The sequence below is a fragment of the Ursus arctos genome, unplaced genomic scaffold, assembly GCF_023065955.2.
Source record: "Ursus arctos isolate Adak ecotype North America unplaced genomic scaffold, UrsArc2.0 scaffold_31, whole genome shotgun sequence".
Taxonomy (NCBI): Eukaryota; Metazoa; Chordata; class Mammalia; order Carnivora; family Ursidae; genus Ursus; species Ursus arctos.
Window position 1 is genome coordinate 17484678 of NW_026622997.1, and position 24952 is coordinate 17509629.

Here is a 24952-nt window from a genome sequence, read left to right on the forward strand (position 1 = left end):
GAATATAAGAATGAAAAATGCAAGAAAAAGGTACAAAGATTGGGGAGAAAGTATGGTTTAAAAAGCGGTCTGTGGGTTAGGATGAATAAAGTCCTGGCTATTTGGCAAGACACTAGTTAAATTTGGATGGTGATAAACATTTTTTTGCCAAGTCTAATCTTAAGCAGGACTGACTTTTACAGTTCTGCCTTGAGTCAAGAACAATTTTTTACACAAAATCAATGTAACGGAATAAAAACTGAAAAGGAAACATTTTCTCAAAGATGTCTCTTGATGGTTTATAGGGAAGTAACCTTGCTCAAAGGTAAGCATCTGGAGGTACTCTGATAGAATTTTAATTGGGGGGGGGCTGGGGAGGCATGTGGTTATAAGCATTTTTACAGTTTTTCTGGATATAGAACTTGCTAGAATTACATACAATCCATGTAACAACCTTAAGCACTTATTAGAGATGAAACTACATAAAATAGCATGATATAAATACGCACATTGACCCACAGCAATTTAATCTTGTCATTAATTTTGTAGGAATTATATCAATATAAACTTAAGTACTCTTCATAGCTGCACCCACACTACGTAATATGCAGCACAGCATATAAGAACATGTGTATCTTGTATAATGGCCCCAAAATGTAATAACTGAATTCCTTTAAAGAACCCAAGATGAAAAAAAACTGTCCTAACTGGTTACTCCCAAAATTTTTTTCCAGAAGATGTGGCATGTACCATAGAATATTACTCAGCTGCAAAAGAAAGAATGAAACCCTGCCATCTGCAAAGACATGGGTGGAGCTAGAGTGTTATGCTAAATGCAGTCAGTCAGAAAGACCAGTACCACATGATATCATACGTGGAATTTAAGAAACAAAACATGAACATACGGGAAGGGGAAAAAAAAAAGGGAAGCAAGCCGTAAGAGACTCAAAGAACAAACAGGGTTGATGGAGGGAAGGTGGTGGGGGATGGGCATTAGTCCCTCTGTGGTGAGCACTGGGAGTCGTATGTAAGTGATGCATCCCCGAACTCTACTCCTGAAGCCAATACTACACTATACGTTAACTAGAATTTAAATAAAAATTTGGATTTCCAAGTCTGAGTGATACCTATATATGAAGCTTAAATTAAGCCTTCGTGATTACCTATCATGTTGTAATTTCAAAAAGACAATTATAGTAAACCATAATTTGCCCTACAATCCCAGCATTGCTATTAAGTTCTATTTTTACCAATAGAGCTAAACGAATTTCATATAACCAAAGAGAATACAACACATTAAAGAATTCACATTATTTATTATATACAAACTCTAAGGAAACACCACAAAAAATGCTTTTTTATAAAATAACTATTCTTATTTCAAAACCCCCACTACTAGACCTTAACACAGTGAGCTGACAGTTGACCCTTGAGAAGCCGGGGTTTGAGCCGCACAGGTCCACTCCCAAGTGGCGTTTTTATGGAGATAGCACAGTAATGCAGAGGCATTTTCCCTTCCGGTTTTCTTCACGTCTTTTCTCCAGCTTTATGGTAAGAATCCAGTACGTTATGCATATAACATACAAGATACGTGCTAACCAAGTGCTCATGTTACTGGTAAGACTTCCAGCCAACAGCAGGCTTAGCAGGTTACGTTTCGGGGGAGTAAAAGTTACGTGCAAATTTTTGACTGTGCAGGGGGGTTCGTACCCCAACCCCCACATTCTTCAAGGGTCAACTGTAATTAACTCTGTAAGAGCAAATAAATGAATTAAGGGTCAACCGTGAACACTTGCTTCCTTTACATTCTGGCCGTGAGCGCTGGCCCTCTACGTGTCTCCGTCTAAAATGATCTCGAAGCTACTCTGTGGCACTGCTCTCATACACCTAAAACGGTCTGAGACATGTTCCTAAAAGCCCCTACGTCTGACAGGGCCACGGTGCAAGAAAAGACTTACAAAGCGGAGTCTCATTTTACCTGGGGATCTAGATTCTAAAGTCAGGTGAAAAATCACTCTTACTTATAAATTACATTTAAAAAGAATTATCCAGAAATTAGAAGATAGTTTGACCTAAACAACCCTGTAGAGTTTATATGTAAACACGCTGAATGCGGCAGAGTTCATACACAAAAAATCAGGGCTGCAGCGAGTTGCAGTGAGTCACTCACAGGAACGGGAACGGTAGCCTCTCTCTCAGGCTCGCCTCTGGCTCGGCCTCACTACTGACCCTCCTGTTCTTTCTTGCCCCGCCCCCCCTTTATTCGGTAAGGGTGTCTGGCTGACTGTGCTCAACTTTAATGCAAACAGAACGCTACTCCGGGGCTTGGTGCCGACAGGGCGCGCGCTCATCACCTGGAAGGCCCTTGTGTCTGCATTTTCAGCACCGTGGGAGCCGTGGTATGCGGGGCTCAGTCCAGAAATGCTTACATAACACGCACACAAAAATGTCTCTTTTCCTGACTTCCCCAGGTGCATCCCAAAGCACTGTGTTTTTATTTATTCCATCTGAATCCATTTCATCTGGAATTGAGCTAATGGAGGGGAAGGTTTCCATATTTCAAAATAATTTTAACTTCTGTAAAATGTAGAAAAGCATTTTCCCTTCTAGAAACCCCAGCACAAATACCGCCTCAAATGTTCAGAGAGTCCAGTTGAAGCCGTGCTCTACTCACCTAGTATTGCACTGTTGAGAGCTGAGCACACAGGTTCTCTCTGTATTGGGTCAAGCTGATTTCCAACTGGGCTGTTCCAGGGATCTGAATAAGCGAGTAAACTGAACGCATCCTGTTGAAAACATAGTTTGGTTTTTAATTCAAACATTTAAACTACTGTGATCCCCCACAGTTACAAAGGTGGGAGACAAGTAAAATACACAGCTTCATGGCCCGAGACTACTGTAACGTTTAAACCCACCTACCTCTGTGATTATGAAGCTATGTGTTTTTTAACTAGATTATGCAACAAAGCCTATGCTATTTTCATTTTTCTTTACTGTACACAGCCATTCTCATTAATCTTTCCCCATCCCTACACTTGCAGAACAGCAGAATTAAAACGAATTCTTCTGGAATGTGCTAATTAAAGAGAAAGACAAAAACATTCAGATGCTCTATAATTTATTACCGATACGAATCTGACATGAAAAGGATAGGGCCTCTCTATTTTTTTAGATAGACGTGGGAACTCGCTATATCTCACTGGATGTCATCTTCTCACTCAGGAATCAAAAATTAAACTGGCCCCCCTTCACGAACATTCAGTAGTTTCAACTATCCTCAAGACATCCTTCCTAAAGGAACTGACACACATCTTTTCCATCAATCACTCTTTCTGTCTTCTTTCTATGGGAGGTGCACATTACAGTGGTTTCAGACACTAGTTTCAAGTTCAAGCTGCATTATCAGCTGCTGTGTGGCATCTGGCCAGCAATGGCCTAAGTGTCCGTTTCCTCATCTGTCTGTAGAAGAGGTCCTGAGAACGTCATAAGGACAAACAGCACAATGAAGTTAGCAACGTCAGTTCACTCTAATCTTTCAACACACGATTTTTTTTTTTTAAGATTTTATTTGAGAGAGAGCAAGAGCGGTGGGGGGGGGGCGGGTAGGCAGAGGGACAAGCGAACTTCCCACTAAGTAGGGAGCCCGGTGCGGGGCTCGATCCCAGGACCCTGAAGACTCAAAGACTCCACCCCCAAATTACTAGGACTCATAGAACAATTCAGCAATGTGGCAGGATACAAAATCAATGCTCGGAATCAGTTGCATTTCTATACACGAACAATGAGACTGAAGAAAGAGAAATTTGGGAATCGATTCCATTTACAATAGTACCAAAAATCATACGATATCTTGGAATTAACTTAACCAGAGAGGTAAAGGATCTATAGTCTAGAAACTACAAATCACTCTTGAAAGACATTGAAGAAGACACAAAAAGATGGAAAAACATTCCATGCTCATGGATTGGAAGAATAAACATAGTTAAAATGTCTATGCTACCCAGAGCAATCTACACTTTCAATGCCATCCCAATCAAAATACCAATGACATTTTTCAAAGAGCTGGAACAAATAATCCTAAAATTTGTGTGGAACCAGAAAAGACCCTGAATCGCCAAGGAAATGTTGAAAAAGAAAAACAAAGCTGGGGGCATCATGTTGCCTGATTTCAAGCGATACTACAAAGCAGAGATCACCAAGACAGCATGGTACTGGCACAAAAACAGACACATAGACCAATGGAACAGAATAGAGAACCCAGAAATGGACCCTCGGTTCTATGGTCAACTAATCTTTGACAAAGCAGGAAAAAATATCCAGTGGAAAAAAAGTCTCTTCAATAAATGGTGCTGGGAAAATTGGACAGCTATATGCAAAAGAATGAAACTTGACCACTCTCTCACACCATACACAAAGATAAACTCCAAATGGATGAAGGACCTCGATGTGAGACAGGAATCCATCAAAATCACAGAGGAGAACACAGGCTGCAACCTCTTCGACATCGGCCACAGCAACTTCTTTCATGACACATCTCCAAAGGCAAGAGAAACAAAAGAAAAAATGAACTTTTGGGACTTCAACAAGATAAAAAGTTTCTGCACAGCCAAGGAAACAATCATCAAAACTAAGAGGCAGCCCACGGAATGGGAGAAGATATTTGCAAATGAAACTACAGATAAAAGGCTGGTATCCAAGATCTATAAAGAACTTCTCAAAATCAATATACGAGAAACAAATAATCAAATAAAAAAATGGGCAGAAAATATGAACAGACACTTTTCCAATGAAGACATACAAATGGCTAACGGACACATGAAAAAATGTTCAAAATCATTAGCCATCAAGGAAATTCAAATCAAAACCACACTGAGATACCACCTTACGCCAGTTAGAATGGCAAAAATTGACAAGGCAAGAAAAAACAAATGTTGGAGAGGATATGGAGAAGGGGGAACCCTCTTACACTGTTGGTGGGAATGCAAGTTGGTACAGCCACTTTGGAAAACCATGTGGAGGTCCCTCAAAAAGTTAAAAATAGAGTTACCCTATGACCCAACAATTGCACTACTGGATATTTACCCCAAAGATACAGACGTAGTGAAGAGAAGGGCCATATGTACCCCAATGTTCATAGCAGCACTGTCCACAATAGCTGAATTGTGGAAGGAGCTGAGATGCCCTTCAACAGACGAATGGATAAAGAAGATGTGGTCCATATACACAATGGAATATTACTCAGCCACCAGAAAGAACGATTACCCAACATTTGCTGCAACATGGACAGGACTGGAGGAGATTATGCTAGGCGAAATAAGTCAAGCAGAGAAAGACAATTATATAGTTTCACTCATTTATGGAACATAGGAAATAGCAGGAAGATCGGTAGGAGAAGGAAGGGAAGAATGAAGGGGGGGGTAAACAGAAGGGGGAATGAACCACGAGAGACTATGGACTCTAGGAAACAAACTGGGGGCCTCAGAGGGGAGGGGGCGGGGGACTGGGCTAGCCCGGTGAAGGGTTTCAAGGAGGGCACGTATTGCATGGAGCACTGGGTGTTATACGCAAACAGTGAATCATGGAACACTACATCAAACACTAAGGATGTACTGTATGGTGACTAACATAATAAAAAAAAAAATTTGAGAGAGAGCAAGTGCGGGGAAGGGGGGAGGGAGGCAGAGGGACAAGCAGACTCCCCACTGAGTAGGGAGCCCGATGCGGGGCTTGATCCCAGGACCCTGAGGTCACGACCTGAGCCGAAGGCAGCCGCTTCACCAACTGAGCCACCCAGATGTCTTCTTATTTTGCCAACGGTCAGTGCCCGGATCTGGAGGAGCAACGGAGACCTGGGAGAGACAGGTAACAGAACGCCTTCCCAGGTCAGAAGGCACACGGGGGAAAGTGCCGAGGAAACCGTGGATCGGTGAATTCAGTAAGAGCACGGCGCGCCCCGAGCGCTGCTCAGCTCTGCCGGCGGTTCACTCCAGCCGAGGCGACTGACCGAGCGTGCACGGCCTGCGTCCTGCACAGCTGACCGACCCTCACACCACTTCTGAAGGACTGATCTTCGCTCAAGACTTTCATTTACCCCACAACCACCTCACGGGGACCATCCCCACACTACAGATACATTTTTCAAGTAGACTAAAGAATTGGCTAAGGAGCAATGGGTATATAAAAACCCTTAAGCACAAAACTACCCCCTTGGGGCCATATGTCCGGACAAGCTAGCAAAAGGGAGAAATGGCGCAGCCCCAGATCTCAAATCCAGAGAACCATTCTTCTGTTTACACCTTTCCTAGTATTTAAAACAAAACCTCATGGGAAAAGATGATGATGGTAATTTTCACACACGTGGATAGACTCCGTTTATCCTCCTAATAACCTCAGGAGGCAGACACTGTTGTGCCCGTCTTAGAAGCAAACTGAGGCAGGGAGAGCTTGAGAGCACACAGCTAGTGCAGAAATCATTTTTGTAAGATGCAGTTTCTTTTAATTGCTGGTCTAAATATTAAGATGAAAAAAGTCTGACATTTAGCTCTGATATTTGCAATACAATTGAATAAATTATTGCACACAGCTACCAGGCACTCAGGCCACAGCTGGCAACCACCAGGACCCAGTCACTGTTTCAAGGACTCTCGCGGTCTTACAGAAAGTCAGACACATAAATAAGCAACGTATCGTGTCCCGCTTATTAACAGAGAGTATGTTGTCATGTGACATAATCGCAGAAAGAGACCCAAGCTCCATGGAAACAGGCTGAGAGAAAGAAAGGCAGGGATGGAACCACAGGTAAGGGGTCAGATCCTAAAATACCCCTAAATCACATTAAAAAGCTTGAATTTTTTCCAATATGGCAATAGAGTTTTAAGTCGAGGACCGACAGAGATAAAACCGGACTTTAGAAAGATCGCACAGCAGCATAAGAACAAAGCTGGGAAGTCAGGTGAAGCTCTAAGCAAGAAAACTAACAGAACCTTAAGAGGAAGAAAAAGAAGGTTTACACCACCAGGTTCCCTGTATCTATTTTATCCTTCTTTACAAAGGGAATGGAGTCAGGGCAGCAACATTCATGTTTTAAATCCTGCAGAACTAAACGGAGGGTTAAGCTTTGGTGGTGACCAGAGAAATGCAAATAAGCCATGTTAAGGTCTGATGTGGGGCCCGCTGAAGCAGATGAATGCAGCAGTGCCTCTGGCACTTTCCTTTCCACCGCGGGTAAGCTGGTAGAGGTTTCTAGAAAGCAGCAGGGCACTAGATCGCAAACGCCACACTAATACCATCCTGGGACTCCATCGTTCTATTTCTAGGACTCTCACCCAGTGTTACCATTTTAAGGAAGAAACCAAGATACACGTATAAAGGCATTCACTAAAGCATTTGAATAAAAGCAAAAAGTCTAACAGAGCAACGCTTAAGTGAACAGACCGAGCAGCACTGAAGAGTATGATGGAGCCACTTAAAAATAACTGCGTGCAAAGAAACTGGAAATAAGTGTTTATGACCGTAAGCAGCAGCAACACAAATCAGTGTCACTGTAAGTACGGGGTAAAATATACGCGCGTGGGACTTAAGACACAAAACGGACAGTGTCTGTGCACGGTCGCTGGATGCCGGGTTACTCTTCACCGCAGAAGGAAAGACCTCCGCGGGCAGAATTTCCGAGGCCCGCGTGCCGCCACCTCGGTGGGATTCTCAAACCGCGCTCAGAGGTGGCCCAAGACCTGCAGCAGCTCCTACACAGATGAGCCCGAACTGTTCTCTCTCTGCTTGCTCGCCAGCTGGGCCGCCGGCTCACACCGGGCTCTGCACCGCTCCCGCAGCCGCCCCGCGGCGGCGTCCACGGCGGCCCACCAAGTTCAGGTGCTTGTCCTGAAAGCCACTGGCAGGCCGGGCAGGTGAGAAACCGAGAGAAGGGGAGCAGAGGAGCAGAGAGAACGGGGGGGGGGGGGGGGGCTGCAGGCGCTGCTCCCCCACATTTAGCGCAGGCAGGCGCCCCCGTCCGCACCAGGCCTGCTCCCCCAGGGCTCAGGGCAGGCAGAATGCGAGGTGCGTCCCGGTAAGGCATTTAGGGGACTCTTACCTTCGCATTTAAACAAACCTTGCTCGCTCGCTCGCTCTCTATGCATGTGTGACTCCGACACTTACGCAGATCCACACAAAATGAAAGAGAAAAAATACCCACTATGATCACACGTGCCCTGAAGTGAAAAATAAAAGGAAAAGGAGTAATTTCTAAACCTTCTCAACTATGGCCAAGAAACTCTTCACGTCGTCCTTGTACCCTCCAGCTGTTTCAGGGGCTTCCAAGTTGGCTCAGTCAGCCAGCACATCCCTCTGTGGATCCAGGTAAGTTGAGGGGATGGGAAGGAAGGGGCTCAGGAGATTAAGAAAGTCTCGTGAAGCAGCTGGCATTTGCTCAGAAGTCAGAAGTGCAAAATCAAAGCCATCCGCATTCTTTAGATGAAGAAGATGAATTACATCTCTACATAATTCAATATATAATCAAGGACCCTCTTTGAGAAGAGGCCACATAATGCATTTTCGGGGCTTCCTGCACACTGGAATCAAAGTCAGCTGATGAGGCGAAATCCTGCATTTTCAAAGACATTACAGAAACCGCGCTCCTTCATCCTTCGCCATTAGCATCAAGTTTTAACGAGAAAACAGTGAGACGACCTAGTGTAAAAAGTGTAGGAACTCTTAAAAACATTTCGTATCCCCAAGTCTCCCCTAAAACAGCAGCTCTCCAGGTACCATCCAGATACCTGGGTCCAATCTGAGACCCTCTCAGGAGGTCGTGTGAGCTCCGAACTGTCTTCATAATGGCACAAAGATACTACTTTCCCTCGTCTCACTCTCGTGCTCCCACAACCACACGGTGGGGGTTCCCCGAGGTTACGGGGCGTGTGCAGGGAGGGGGGAGAATGCCGCTTACCACCCGCCGCTACACCCAGCGTTCAAAGTCACGCCACTGTTCGAATTTTTTGGAAGTTATTTTTCATAAGGACAGCCAATGGATTTATGATTATTTGTCAATAAATGGATCACAGTTTTAATTTCTAGTATGATAAAAATAAACATAACCCATACGAACAAAACTCTTTTTAATAAACACTCATTAAATAGCTCGGTGCTACCTGCATTAGATATAGTTCGAGGGGGAGGAGCGAAGACCTGGGCTGACCTCGAGGAATTCCTCATCTTAGAGGACAAATGTGGACGGCCATTTTCCTGATATAGGAATGCCTGATTTTTATTTATTTTACTTTTTTTTTTAAATTCCAGTATAATTAGAGAGTTACATTAGTTTTAGGTGTACAATATAGTGATTCAACAATTCTCTACACTCCTCAGGGCTCATCGCATGAAGTGTGCTCTTGATCCCCATCACCTATTTCATCCACCCCCCATCCACCTTCCCTCTGTTCTCTGCAGTTAACAGCCCATTTTTTGGTCTTTTCTTTGTTCACTTGTTTTGTTTCCTAAATTCCACATGCGTGAAATCGTGTATTTGTCTCTCTCTGACTGATTTCACTTAACACAATACCTTCTTAGTCCATTCATGCTGTCACAAACAGCAAGATTTCATCCTTTTTTACGGCTGAGTAACATTCCATTGTGTGTGTATATTTATAAATACTACACAAATATACACACACACAGCACATCTTTCTCCACTCGTCTACCCAGGGACACTCGGGCTGCTTCCGTGATCTGCTACTGTAAACAGTGCTGTGGTGAACACAGGGGCGCATGGATCTTTTCGAATTACCGTTTTCATAGTCTTTGGGTAAATACCCAGTCGTGGAATTACTGAATCATACGGTAGTTCTATTTTTATTTTTTGGGAACTCTCCAAACCGTTTTCCACAGTAGCTGCACCAGTTGGCTGTCCCACCAAATGATCTGACATTTTAAATGAGAAATTGTTTAAGTGACATATTCCACCGATTTTCTTTTATTTAGCATAAAAATCATAATTCAGCCCCCCTCTTTTTTGGATGGCTGAGGGTAGCCATTAGAAAGAGCAGCTGTGCTCTCCCGCGGAGGAAGTGTCATGTGCACAGAGCCCAGCTCTCCTGGTGCCCCAGCGACGGAGACGACAAGACCGCACACGCCGTTTAGCTGGCGATGTACGCACGGGGCTCCTTATCTGCTCCTAGGCTAAGCGGGTAGGCTCCGTCTACACGACAGGTGCCCTACTGAGGCTACAGTACGGGCAGCTGTTTTATGTTGCTGCCCGCATGCCGCGTTTGCTGCTACCGGGCGGAGCTGGCGGGGGCGCTGAGTCTCAGTCTGGGTCAGGAAGGGGTGGCCAAGGCCTTGCGCTTTCCCACTACACCCAGGCATCGGGCTCAGGGCCAGCGCACCCATCACCCCACTGTCATTTGGACTTCTTTCAAAACATTCAGGAGCAAATATTTATAACGAATCACCTCTGAGCCCAACCTAATGCAGGATTACAAAAAAATAAATAAATAAAAATACAGCAGCGAGTTTAATGTTTCACTGACTCACGGGGCTACTGGGACTTTTAGGAGTATGGAAAAAAAAAACTTTTAAAGAATCTTAACATCTCTACAACGAATTGCAGTGCTGACCTAAGGCGGGGGACAACTCGTCCATCTGTAACTGATACAATCGTGGCTCACATGCTGAACAGCTGAGATCTCATCCATCTCACCACCCATCGTACACGCCAATCCAGAAGAGATCTGAAAACGCATTTGAACTCTCCTGGTTTTGAAAGATGACCCAAGGCCTCAGCAATCACCACCAAAATGAAAATCACGTCGTAGACACTGAATTTGCTGCAGCCCTGAGCCATGTTTGCTGAATATCTCAAATTCATAGTTTTATCAGCAAACCCACACCCCTCCTAATAACTCTGCCAATTTTACAGCTGAGAAAACAAAACTAAACAAGTAAGTTGACAAAGACTATACAGTGCTGACAGGTGGCAGAACTGGGGTTTAATCTGTATTTTTTACTGGAAGTCCAACCAGAATTCCTGGCACTACTCAATGCTTCACAAAATGACAATTTAGGTCCTTTGACCCATTTCTAATTTTTCAAGGAAAAACAAATCTACCTTCAACATTTTTTTATTTGCTGTGTTCTTGCCACATTCTCTCCTCAGCTGTTCGCTCATGGCTTGTAGCTCTCTGCCGAAGTGAATCATTCTCTCTATGGCAGCTTGACTTCCTCCACACAGCTGGCGTCTTAACTGACTCGAATCAACTTCTGTAAGCAAAATAAACGAGTATTTTACTACCTTATGAAATGAAATACAATGGAGAAACGAACATAAATTGCTTATAACATTTTGTACGTTTCATTTACCAACTACTACCTAATAGTTTATCTAAATATGTAGATTTACTGTAATTCAGTGTGAAACTCTGCAGCTAAAAGGTATACTTTCTCTACGTCTCAAGAATCTAGGTCCAATCTCCAGCATGCAGCTGGAAGTCGGGTGACCACCTTTCAGTGTAGGGTGCACCTGGGTTATCAGGGAAAGGTTTATAAGAAGTTTAGCACATATCTCCCAACTACATTAAGCAGCATTAAGAAAAGAACACAGTCAGTAACCACCTCTAGGGCTGCTCTGGCAGCAAAGAGATGGAACACAAGGATGCCTCTCGGCTAAAAGCTAAATGACTCCAAAGAGACACAGAAGACACCATGTTATCGGAAGGGTTAATCACCCACTTTTACGGAATAATTGTATGCTATAGATCTTGGCGGGCAACAATCACTGATCAATAATGTAACTGAATGGATGACTAATGACACAGAAATTGCTCATGAGGACAAGAACCAACATTTACTGAGCTCTTCCTTTGTGCTTATTAGCTTTTCATAGATTGGCTCACTTAACCTCCACAATGACCTACAAGCGGCTGTTATTGTTACTGTACCCATTTTACAGATGAAGAAACTGAGGCACTGAGCTCTTAAGTAACTTGTCCACGGTTACACAGCTAGTAAGTGGCAGTCGCAGAATTCAAATCCAGGTAATCTGCCTCTAGAACTGCTGCCCTTAATCACCATGCTGAAATCACTCTCCGAAGGTTGAGGCTGCTGGGATCTGACACAGTAAAACCAGGCTGCCTTTTAAATTAAATCCCTTGCTTGAAAAAGTGAATTCTACATTGAACACATAATCCTCAACAACAATCCCCAATAAAGACCTTCTAACCTCAAAACAGTCAGAAATCTCAAGTTGCCATGGAATTCAGACAAATAAGAATTTTTAGGCTCCAATAAAATTTTCATTCACCAACTGATGGGGAAGTTTGCTGACGGTTTAACTTTATGGTACAATGTACTACACAAGTTATCAACAAAACAAAATTATGGATGCTATTGTACCTTCCAGCCACACCATTTTTTGGGCGGTGGGGAGAAGGGTGGGTCACACTTAAGCCCCTACTACGCGCGAGGCACTGAACTACGCATAGTCACATACATTCACATTAAATCAACAAAAGAAAATGATTAGAATTCATAAAATCATCTCTACCCATCTGGCCTTTACTGGTTATATTGAAATAAGCATAAAAACTTTTCACATCTCCAACCCCAAACATCCTCAAGAAAGTTAACACTACCAAGAGTGCGGCCGCATTAACGACAGCACCGACGTCGAGCTCAGACAGCGCCGCACAGGGAACCGGCCAGCGCTTAACTTCAGAAGGCACTGGAAAGTACCTCTGCTCCCCCAGCAACCCGCTCGCACAGCACGGTTTAGTACTATGTACCACCGGCAGATCCAGCGGCACATACGTCTGTAAATCTGACTTATGCTCATCGGCTGTGAATCAATACAAGTAAAAACATAACCTTGTAGTCATCATTTTTTATTAAAAATGTAATAAATATCGCTGCAGACCCATTTCAGTGTCACAATCTTCCATCTCGTGGTCGTGTTTAGAGCTACCATTTAGGAAACCATTGGATGAAGTCTCTCCAACCCCATTGGAGTAGTGCTCTGTTTCCATGTCTACATCGTTACTGGAATGAAAAAAAAAAACAAACCTAATTTTAGAAATTGCATACTTGTAGCTTAGTTTAAAATAAATTACTACTCAACTACATAGCCTACTTATAAACTGACTTCATAATATAAGGCAATAGCAATCTGCAAAAAAAGGTGTTTAGTTCAATCTTGAATGTCTTCAAAGCCAATATGCAGCTCGCTCTTAACAAACATGTACTCTTGGATGGGGAAGGGGAAAAAAGTGTGTGCCCTAAAATGCAGTGGTTTTCCGACTTTATATCAATTTGGGCAAACTCTTTTTCACAGACTTCCCACGATTTTTCCGACTCAGATCTGTGCTTCGTTTTTTGTTATAATCAGCCTTTGCCCCAAGATCCCCCACGCTCGCCCAGCGTGCGTTTCCAGCATTCAAAGAAAAAAAGGGGAAAACTTCAAACTATTCCCGGACCCTGCTTCACCTCTTTCCTGCCCTCATATTCACCCCTCCTAAGACGATTTTTTTCTTTAAAGGTCCTGACATTCTGCATTTGTCCCCAATCCTTAATACACAGCCTCCCGCGAAGGTAAACGACGACTTGGAAAACCACTGGGTCCGGTCCTCTCAGACCTCGTCGGCACCCGACAGACTTTCCTCCCCACAGGCTGTCGCATCGGCTTGAGGAAGCTAAAGCACTGCCAGATCTTAAGTTTAAAAATGCCGTTTCGGATCCTCAGGTTGCTCCTGACTTTCACTTGTGTCTCATTTACTGATGAACAGCCCCGTGCCAGTGGCCTTATCGGGACACGCCGAAGCTGTCGCCGGATGCCCCCCGCACTCTAAGAACGATAAACACCCACTCCTGAAGACTCCCCCAGTGAAGATCAACGTAAGGATTATACAGTCCAGAAGAACACACTTGATGAAAATATAGGAAATACATTAAAATGCACTTTTCTCATTTAAAAAGCAACGTATATTCATTTGTAGAAAAAAACAACACTGAAAGCAGATGAGCAAAAAGCGCTCTGTGTGTGATGCCCCCAGACGTAACACTGGCAGCGCCTCGGGGTGAGCGTGCGAGTTTAAGTATGCTCGCGTGGGGGCGCTGCTTCTGTCAGCAAAACACATCAGGTAAAAAGACACAGACCTAGGAAGAAGGGGGCAATGGCCCCAGGATTCCTCCATCGGTCAGAAACGTTTGTTTACTCTATGCTTGTTGTTTGTTTGTTTAAGTAGGCTCCTCGCCCAGTGTGGAGCCCAGTACGGGACTTGAACTCACGACCCTGAGACCAAGACCTGAGCTGAGATCAAGAGTCGGGTGCTCAACTGACTGAGCTGCCCAGGTGCCCCTGGTTTACTCTATCTTGATGAATTCTGGGATAAGAAAAATCAAACTTTAAAAATAATGATGTTTAATTTAATGGAAATTCTTAAGATCATAGTTTTTAGTGATCTTAATAAGTATACTAAATTTTTTCTTTTTTTTGACAATACAACATAGTATTTGGGAGGAATTCTTTCATTCAACACACATTTAAGAGCTTTTGAGCCATGTTCTGTGTTAGGTGCTAAGGGTGCAATGGAACAGCCTCTACCCTCCAGGGGCAAACGGGATCAGACCTAGGATGAAAGTTAATTACAAGGGGCGACACAACATTTGGTGGGGATGTGACCAAGGAAATCATCCTGGAAGAGTAACAATGGGACTGAGTTTTACAGCCTGCTTGAATGGAAGTTAGGAGGGAGGACGGGGAGGGAGGTGAGCAGCATTTCAGGTGGGGCAGAGGGTGGGGTGCAGTATAACGGAAAAAGCGCGTGTCTGGAAGTCAGAAATCCTGGGAAGTAGTCACGGTTCTGCAACTTACTGGCCACTAATTATTGAACTTGACCCCCCAGAAAGTCATTTACATTTCTGGTGTTCAGCTCTACATCTGTAAAATGGTTTTAATAGTTAATACCATCTTTGCTTACTTCGCAATCCCACAATCCCATTGTAAGGATGGCCTTTACCAGCTATAAAGTAACTGTTACTGTTTAACAGCTTAAGGCAGTTGAAGAGCTTCTTTTCTTCTCCTTCTTCACTGCACTCAGAGGAGGCTGTGTCACCAAACCCTTCCGGTGAGCTTGCTTGCCTGAACTCAGGTTAGAATGGGGCTCTTTAGCAACTTCCTGCCATGAAGGGTATTTAATAACCCACGAACTGCCCGCAGTCCTGCCCCAACAATGGCAGAACCCTCTACCAACGATACAGTACTAACGTGCTATAAAGTATGGTAAGTACTGAAGGCTTAACTTTCTAAATTTCCATACATAATTTTTATTACATTACAGTCTTCTAATCTTCCATTTTCTAGTATGTCATTTCTACTGAAAGACTACCCTAATCTCCCTGCAAGGGACGGCCGTTCTTCCCACTACTCTTCTCACACCACTTCCGGGGACGCCCACCGCAGCCTGTACCACACCACCATCACTTCGGTAGCTCGTCACTTGGGATAGATAATCTGGATATTCTGATTATTCTCCCTCTCCCAAACTGCAAATACAGATTTTTATACAGACTCCTTTCTCCAGAATCTTATTTCCATGAAGTCCCATGTGAAAAGTTAGCTTCAAATTTCTCCTCTGATGAGAAAGTTTTACACTGATGAACACTCCCCACAAATGCAGTGCAACCAATTCATGTGATAAGACCAAACCAACATCAAATTGATAAAAAAATACCCATTATTTTTTATTCGTATTATTTTTATCATCCCGCTAGTCCTGAACCAAAGAGAATTCAGATGCTGGATGGTTTGGGCAGGCTGACTTCGTAAGAGCCTGCTGCTCTCCTACGTTAGTGTTCAAATGATTACATTCCACCAACCTTTAGGTCCGGGAACCTCCAACCCGAGTTATCAAGGATTTTAGTGTAGTCATGTGGACATCCCTGCTCTCAAAGCTCTTTGAAGTCAGACACCATGCTTAGCAGAATATCTGACACCCAACAGGTCCCCAATACTATGCTCATGCTCTATGTTTATTACCAAATGACTTAAGGTCCATCTGCTGCTGTAAGCAAGCTCCCTAAAGACAGGCTTTCAAAAAAGATTCTTCATAAAGTTGTTTGGAACTCAGGAAACATTCTACACACTTACACCAAAAAAGCCCACACGCAAAGAAAAAAGAGTTGTAAACGTATTTTATGTTACTTCTAGAGAGTAAATATGCCACTGTGACTTAACTTGGAACCAGAAGAACAGCATCTATGTGACCATCTGTACAGGCTGGTGCCGGCAGGAAAACCAGAAGAAGGCAGAGCCCGGAGGGGATTCTTACAGCCCCGGCAGGGGGAAGAGGGAACGCAGAGTCAGAGGAAGGAACAAAGGAAAGAGGCTGTGTGCACATGGGGAGACTGAAAAGCTCTGGGGAACTTACTCCGTACCCCTCTTATTCTCTGGGGGCTTGGGAACTCCCAGACCCCCATTATGGACCATATAATTCAACTTTTCTGAATTACTGAAAATGATGACACTTAGGTTGCTTATACTAATGCAAAAGCTAGGGAGGGGAGATTACGTACCTGGTGAAGTTATTAACTTGCTGTGACCGTGACATGTTTATACTGTTTAGTTCTGGTACGTTCAAACTGGATGACGGGTGTTTACTATGGCAATATGACTGATGTGCTTTATTTGATATTACGCCATTACTACAACTTTCAAAACCTGGGGGGAAAAAAAGAAAAAGATGCATGAACACACACACACGAAATTATTATTTAGTTGTAAACAACGTAATCACATTCTGATCTTGCATTTAAAACTTTTATAATGTAGGAGAGTTAATGCATTTCTTAAATAGTAAACAAACAGGTAACTTCTTTGAAAGGCTGTAAGGATATTAATTGTGGGCTGTACTTACCATCTCCTCTAACATTGACTGAAGGCTTCATTATGGATCTTATTTAATTCCCACCACCCCCCTAGGAGGGCAGTGTTCTCATCGCTCCCATTTAATATATAAATACACCGAAGCTAAGAAGTTGTCCATGCCTGAGTCAACGTAGGGGCTTCAAGACGGGAGGTGGCGAAGGATACAAACCTGAGAATCATGGACGTGCGCAGGGTGGTGATGTAAATAAAATGAGAGGCGCTAATAGAGAGAGGTATGCGCCGATGGAGGAAAAGCAAAGGGGTTATTACTCTATGAAAGGAAAGGAAACGGTATCTGGCTTCTGTTTCAGAAAGCAGAACGTGCAGGGGCAAGAGAACCCCCTGGGAGGAACGGAAAGAGAGACAAGCAAAGACAGAAGACTAAGAAAAACCAGAAATAAACCTAGAGAAGTGATGTCATGAAGGCCAAGAAAGGCGAGAACTGTCGTCAAAAGAACACCGAAAGCCTGAGAGACAATGACCGGTGAGCCCAGAAAGGGCCAGAAGGAGAAGAACCGGGCAGAGCAGACTCTCGCAGGGGGCCGGTGGGGAGAGGACAAGAAAGCAGGCAGCCCAGCGAGATGTGCTGACGGGCGGACTAAAGCTACCACGGCCGCGGTGCCACCTTCACGTTTCTACCTCATCCGAACACACGGTGACCTCCTACCTTCACCGGATGTCTACGACTTCATTTCCAGAGACGACTCGGATGCTGACCTTTGTTTACGCACATCTGCTAATAACCTATTCTCAGAAACAGCTCTTCTTCAAGTTACCTTCCTGGTACTAAAAACACACCCATCGGATCCACATAAAATTTTTCTTCCAGAACGTCGTAAGATCAAGTATGCAAAAGAGCTATGTGGAAACGTCCAGATTTTTAAACGTTTTTAAATTTTGGTTCAAAGGCACAGAGAAGGCTAAAAACTTAAAAGTACTGTCATCACACCGAGTCTCACCAGAAAAATGTGCAGAGCTCCCTTTGCCTGAGGCTAAGCTGTGGATGTTCATCCCGTGGCTGGGGCTCATGCTCGGACTGCTGAAAGGGCGAGGACTAACAGGGTAGCTGTCTTGAGATTTTGGACTTCGGCCTCCCAGACAGCGCACTTCACTATCGGTACCATTCACCATTTCTATAAACTGACGCACTCTAAAAAAAGAAAAGACAAATTGACTTATTAGATGATTTTCAAATACCAGTTTGTTTATTTAGTAACAAGAGATTTCTGAGAGGAAATGTTTTAAGAACCAGTATTTATCAGTAAGTATGGCCTTTAGACAGTATGCTAAAAATATGAACTATGGCTTCATCTACCGTACTGCTTAACTTTGAAATTTTCCAGAAAAATCAGAGTGTAAAGCAAAAGACATTGAATTTCCTTTATTCAAGATTTACTGAGAAAATGAAAATCTTTCGGTAGTTATAATAAAATCAAAATGGACTTCATTTTTGGAAGTTAAAAATAATTTAATCAAACAATATTTGTACCTGATAGCAAGTCAAATAGTATGTAAGAACACAATGTGCTTTACTGGACAAATGACGCAAAGAGCACTGCTCCCCACTCTTCCTCATTCCTAGTCCCTTTTGCGACCTTTTCACCAAAATGGGCCACATTTAAAATTTTACTCTAAAGCAAAACAATTCTGACATTTGGCTTACAAAAGGCTCCTGGTACTTAAGAGAGGTGAAATATTAAGCTTAATAACACCTGAATTTTAAAATAACAAAGATTCAGAAGACCAATTAAAAAAGCCACATTACGACGGCCGTTACATAAAAAAAAAAAAGATGCAGAAAATAAAGTGTTGACAAGGATGTAGAAAAACTGGAACTCTGGTACGCTGTGGGTGAGACTGTAAAATGGCGCAGGGCTATAGAATTCTAAGGATTAATTTCCTCAAAAAATTAAACACAGATTTACCATATGGTTCAACAATTCCATTTCTGGGTATACCCCAAAGAACCGGAAACAGGGACTCCAACGGATAGCTGTGCACCCCTGTTCCTGGCAGCACTATTCACAATCCCCAAAGTGGAAGCAAACCAAGTGTCTATCAGTTAGCCTTCAAAATGAAGGGAATTCTGGCACATGCTACAACATGGATGAATTTTTGAGGACATTGTGCTATGAGGAATAAGCCAGTAACAAAAGAACAAATGTTTTATGCTTCCACTTAAATGAGGTACCCAGGAGAGTCAAATTCAATTTTATAGAGACAGAAAGTAAAATGGTAGTTGTCAGGAGCTGGGGGCAGGGAGGAATGGGGAGTTCGGGTCTCCGTTTGGGATAACAAAAAAAGTTCTGGAGATGGATGGTTGGTGAAGATTGCAGAACAGTGTGACTAAATACTACAGAACTGCACAGGTAAAAATGGCACATTTTATGTTATGTATATTTTACCACAATTTTCAAAATTACACAGACTTACAATAAGGTACACTGTGGAAGGAAAAACAGATATCCATCTTCTAAATAAGCTTTTAACATTTTTGAACATATAGCCAGCATAACAGAAGAGCCAACACAGAGCAAAAGATGCTGTGTGCTTATAACCCTCAACACAAGTGTTTTTTTAATAATCTGTTACTTCAACGTGCTATATTACAAAATTGTATGTAACTAACTGAAACAAGGTGAAACAAATTAAAACTATTAAAACATGAAAATAATTCTGATTATACATAACACACACACATACATAACAGAGCAGCATTTTATTAAACTCACTTTAATGTGAAAAGGAGATTAGGATTTCTTTCAAGTAAACTTGGGTATAACTGTTGTGTTGTTTCAATGGCTTCTCCCATTCTTCCTGCTAACACCAATTTCTGAATTCCTATTGAGAAAAGAAAGCAAGAGATTAATTTTTTAAGAGTAGAAACATAAACAGTGGACCGTCAAAAAAAAAAAAGTTAGTTAAAAAAATCTTGAAATAAATTATTGCGATTAACTTCCATTTCTTTTTCTAAAATCATGGTTTCTATTAGGCAATCAAGGGGAAATTTCAGACATTAAAAAATTAGAAAAGTATTTCATAAATTATTTTTAAAAATCACAAACTACTATACAAGTAATACAGGAAAAATACTTGTTAAGCAATGCTGAAGTATTGAACACTAAGATGAAAAAGACGGATGTGTTTATAGCCTACAATGTGGTGCCAGATTCACAGAATACGTTTCCCAATCTCATCAAGTTACACACACTAAAAATACGTACAGCTTTTAATATGTCACTCATACCTCAATAAAGTGTTTTTTTTTTTTTAAAAAAGACCATAGCAAACATTAGAGATAACGTTCAAAATGTCTTAGCAAACATGATACCTTCTGCCCCCAGTACTACGAGGATGCTGGCCTTTGAGTAAGATCTGGATTCAAGAGACATTCACTGAGTGTTCCCTATGCGGTTAGGTATTTGTTAAATTAGACGATGAGTATACAAAAAGAGTGAGCGATCATCTCCTATTTGCCAGAGCTCGTAACATAGTGAGAAAGACAAGCATACGATTAGCGACAACACAAGGTAATCGGTGTTATCACAGCAAGTTGGACCTATTAAAAAATTGTTTCAGGCATCACGATTTCACCCATCACGTTGTGTTTTGATGCCTATCCTCTCACCATGTCATACCCTCCCTGACGGACTAATGCCCACATTGAGAAGGTGAACTGTGGAAGAGTCACATGCTGACTCGCCCTTGCTAGATCAGGCCCCAGCTCTGGCCACAAGCCCTAGGACCGAAGCAATAAAAACTTAAGATCAATACTATCTTAAGTTTAGATAGCAATTTAAATAATGCAAAGATTTACATTTCTTTTATATATTAGCTCTACTAATATCGAATCCTGGGACTTTTTTTTACCAACTAAAAAAAAAAATTTTGTTAAATGTTTACTTCCTAAAATCTAAAGCAAACATTTTTTAAGAAAAAACTGGTAAACATTTCTTATACGACGTTCTCCAAAATTATATCTTTCTATATCCAGAATGCTAACACACTCTTATGTGAGTTTTTTTGTAAGGTGGTCTTCAAAAATGTCAATGAGAGTAAATTTCAGAGGCATCAATTTTAATTTAATATATCTGAAAATCTTTCAATTTAAAAAATAAAATCTCTAAAAATCAATATAACCAAACCGATAATCTGAAAACAAGTATTATCCATGCACCACAGGGTCCTTACTTTGTCTATTCTTAATGGAAGCTAATTCTTCTAGAACGGTCTGGTCTGTAGATCTGGCAAAGGCCTCTGCTGTGGCACAGTACCCATGGTGGACTAAATAAGATGAAACCATTCTTAAAATAAAAAGAAGAAACACACAGCTTTTAGTCAAGAGAATACAGGCTTCATACTACAATTTATATAAAACAAGATCTACTCTGTTGTTACAAAACCAACCTATTCCCTTTGAAATACGGCTTTAAGAACCTCAACTTTAAAGTTAAAAAAAAAAAAAAAACACCATTTGTTCTAATCATGTAGTATTTCCAAAAAGAGCAGTGCACACGCCATGTTAAGAGGACTCTCCCGAAGAGAACCTGTCACTAGAGAAGAGACTGACAGACTCTGGATTCTTGGCTCCCCATTATCCCCGGCTCCTTTCCTGGGACTTCCCATCCTTATATTCAAACTTACTAACCATAATTTCTGTTTCATCTTTATTGTACGACCTATCCCAGTGAAGAGCTGGCATTTTATGAAATACAACAATTTTTAAATAACAGATGAACTCTTTGTGTTATGGAGTTACACTCCTTTCTTCACTCATCGGTTACAGGAGATGGTTATCTACAAGACGTGAACGCAAGAAATACTAGGGTGAACTGAAGAGAGGATCTTTGAGAACAAAGTCTATGAGGGTGATACTACTGACCAATGAGAAACTAACCCTTATAATCTAAAGCAATTAGTATCACTGTACCTAAAAGATGAACTACTCAAATATGATTTACATGGAAGTGCCGCACTTCCAAAGAACAGGTTTTCTTAAAAAGTCATCAAGTGGTCAAAACACATTGACATCTAACCACAAAAGGTTAGAAAAACTATTGACTCAACAATATTAACCCAAATATCCAATATATCCAAATATTCAATCCTAAACCTGCCTGCATCTGGCATGCCTGAGACCCTATCAGAAAGTGGTAGGAAGCAGTGATTCAGGAAAGAGGGATTGGGGGGCAGAGGGGAAAATCTCCAAGAAACAAATTTCTCATTTTATTTCATCTAATTGGTCAAATTGATTTAAAAGGGCAGGGAAGAACTTTTTTTAAAATGGACTTCCTAGGAGGTCATGGTGAGTGTCAATTTTATAAAGAGTGGGGTGGGGGCAGGGACCCTCACTGGACTCTGGTTACAGAATTAAGATAAATGATGTTTTTTCTACTACTCTCCTGCTATGATGCTCAGCGGCAATCATTTTTAAAGGACGAAAGGGATGTGACCCCAGGAGAGCAACTCATGCTAGCTCTAACTCATGCTAACTAGGAGATCGTCAGGCAGGCTTCGCTCTTCTGTCAACCGGGCACAGGTTCTGTAAGAGCTCCAGGGAAGAAGCATGTTTTCAGAATCATCATCATGTCTTCCAATCATTATGTCCTCCAAAAAACACACACAAAAATTTTTATTATATCTTTAAATGTACAATCATTCAAAGCAATTACACAGACATTTAAGACAAATTGTCAGATTGGTGGTATGTGCAAGTCTCTGCTATTTTCTTGGGTGAGATGACAGGAGTGAAAATGACTAAATTTACTGGTACTTATTTAATTTTTAAGTCTGTACTATTTCAAGCTTTAAGAGCTACCATTTAGCACTACTGACACCCAGGAATCATCTCCAGCCTTTTAGCAAAGGTACAGTCTAAAAAGTTGACTGTCATTGGACTTATATTTTCCTGCCGACTTCCACTCCAATGAAATTCTACTTTTTCATAAAGAATGAGTTGAGATAAAGGTTGTTCATTTTATAGTAAACCTTTACTGACACCCACTGTCTGCTCTGCTACCTACCCAGTCTGTACCATCGTTATTATGGAATCCTAAGTATTTATCCTGCTTTTAGGAATCCTCACTCCATACTCCTAACTCTTTGGTCTTATTCCTTTTGCGGGCTCTTAAATGTCTAATAATAACATGGAAAAGTAAATGACGTTAAAAATAATTAGTAAGATTTAAAAAAAACTCTTTCATAATTGGAGGCTTTTGCTCAGATTTTCCTATTTAGAATAGGGGCAACCATAACTTCCCTGAATCTACATGAAAAATAATAAATAGATTTAGCAAAAGTGGGATCCTAATAAGCAAAAATAGCTGATATTATTCTTACAGAGTAACCCATTCACTGGAAAAAAATGAGTCAAATCTTGAAATACAAAACGTACATACCTAGTCTATATTCCAGTATATTAACTATACCAGTATTTCGGTGCTTATTCTTACTGAGTAATATTTCTTCATCCCCATATATATCTGAACTACTGCTGAACTGCCAAGTTCATGTCCAAAATCCACAGCTCCTGAATTACACAATCTAAAGTATCCTCCTGAATTTGTTTTTTGCGTTAGCGCTATTTCAAGAGAATCAAGTAACCTATCTATGGAAAGCATTAAATCCTATTACTAAGGATAGCAAATGAACTTGAGCGATCTAGTGTCACTTCATTTCCTCCACCAAATTCACACGTCAGACTAAAATACACTTTTGTATGTGTGCCACCAAATAAAAAATGATTTTTAATTGTTTGAGTGAATTGCTTCTTATAGAGATTAATACAGTCAATACATGAAAATTATTAGGATATATAAAAAATTATTTTTAATTAAGAAGAGTAAATTACTTTTTATAAAGATTTAAATACAATCAAAGATACACTAAGATTGGTAGGATATCAATTAGATTAAAACGCTTCAGTAAATAGTCCATGCTACAAGAATGTTTTATAAAAAATGTATTTTGGAATAATAACGTCCATTCAAATTTCTTCACTTACTTTTGTATCATGGTTTGCCATTCGCCTTCCCGATCTCCAATGGGAAACCGGTCTATCTGTGCCTGTATTTTGGTTCTCCACTCTCGCATATAGTCTTCTATATCAAACACGAAAGGGTGCTGCCCGAAATTGGCATCGACGACCTCTCCTGGGGTTTGCAGCCCCACGGTAGGATATAAATTTGGCTGTAAGACAACATATTTCACTAGCATCTATCTATTCCTTTTATATTAAAGACTTATTTATTCTTTCAAAAGCGATCTTTACAATAACAAAATAAAATTTTACTTCTTGAATAATTTAAAATCGCAGTCAAAACCAGCAGAGAAAGAAAAATAACCTAAATACGATTAAAAGCAAATAATCTAAATACAAATAATCTAAACTAGATCATATGCTGGATGTAAAATACCACTTCCTATAATCTCATCACCAAGAAAAAGATAAACCGTAAGCCACCTATTTTATTTATTCAGAGGCTGTGTGGTGTTAGACTTCTAATAAACAGAAACATAAATCTTGCTCTTCAGAATAGGTCATATAATAGTTACGAAGCTTTCCACATGTAACTCAGACTTATCTTTCTATATGTGATATGTCTGCTGCGTGTCTAGAAGCTGCCTGCGAGGACGAGTTAGTTACCACAGAAGTACAACCCTAACCGGGCACGCCCCACTTTCAGTTTCCTAATTTTATTTCTCTGTCCATCTGCATGCCACTAGAAAGAGACAGTGCTAAGAATGTCATTATAAGCAAAACACAGTGCCATTAAGAGTGGGGGTTCTCTTTATAAAAACAAATGACTCAAAATGCACATATTTCTGGAGTGGAAAAGGATTTAAATATTCAAATTCACAGAGAAATGCATCTAGATACGCTCCAAGATTTCGAGGCTAAACAATCAAGTTTAACAGCTTCAAGTACACAAAAAACACACAAGTTCTTTTGGCTCTATTACTATTTGTTATATCTACAGGGGGGACCAGTTACTGAATGTCTACTAAATAGCAGGGTTTAAGCATAATAATAATCCCGTGAAATAATGACTGTTTGCATTACAA

The 24952-nt window shown here is 41.4% G+C and overlaps 1 protein-coding gene across 1 annotated transcript in view; it reads right to left on the reverse strand.

Annotated features, from left to right (window-relative positions):
* RANBP9 (RAN binding protein 9) overlaps window positions 1-24952 on the reverse strand; it is an 88320-nt gene that overhangs the window by 1997 nt on the left and 61371 nt on the right. The window contains exons 6-13 of the mRNA XM_026511511.4: window positions 23892-24076; window positions 21080-21192; window positions 19621-19729; window positions 17848-18038; window positions 16537-16681; window positions 12884-13005; window positions 11081-11232; window positions 2654-2765 (exon numbers count right to left, since the gene is read on the reverse strand). Coding sequence (XP_026367296.2) covers window positions 2654-2765; window positions 11081-11232; window positions 12884-13005; window positions 16537-16681; window positions 17848-18038; window positions 19621-19729; window positions 21080-21192; window positions 23892-24076 — 1129 coding nt within the window. The remainder of the gene's footprint in view (window positions 1-2653; window positions 2766-11080; window positions 11233-12883; window positions 13006-16536; window positions 16682-17847; window positions 18039-19620; window positions 19730-21079; window positions 21193-23891; window positions 24077-24952) is intronic.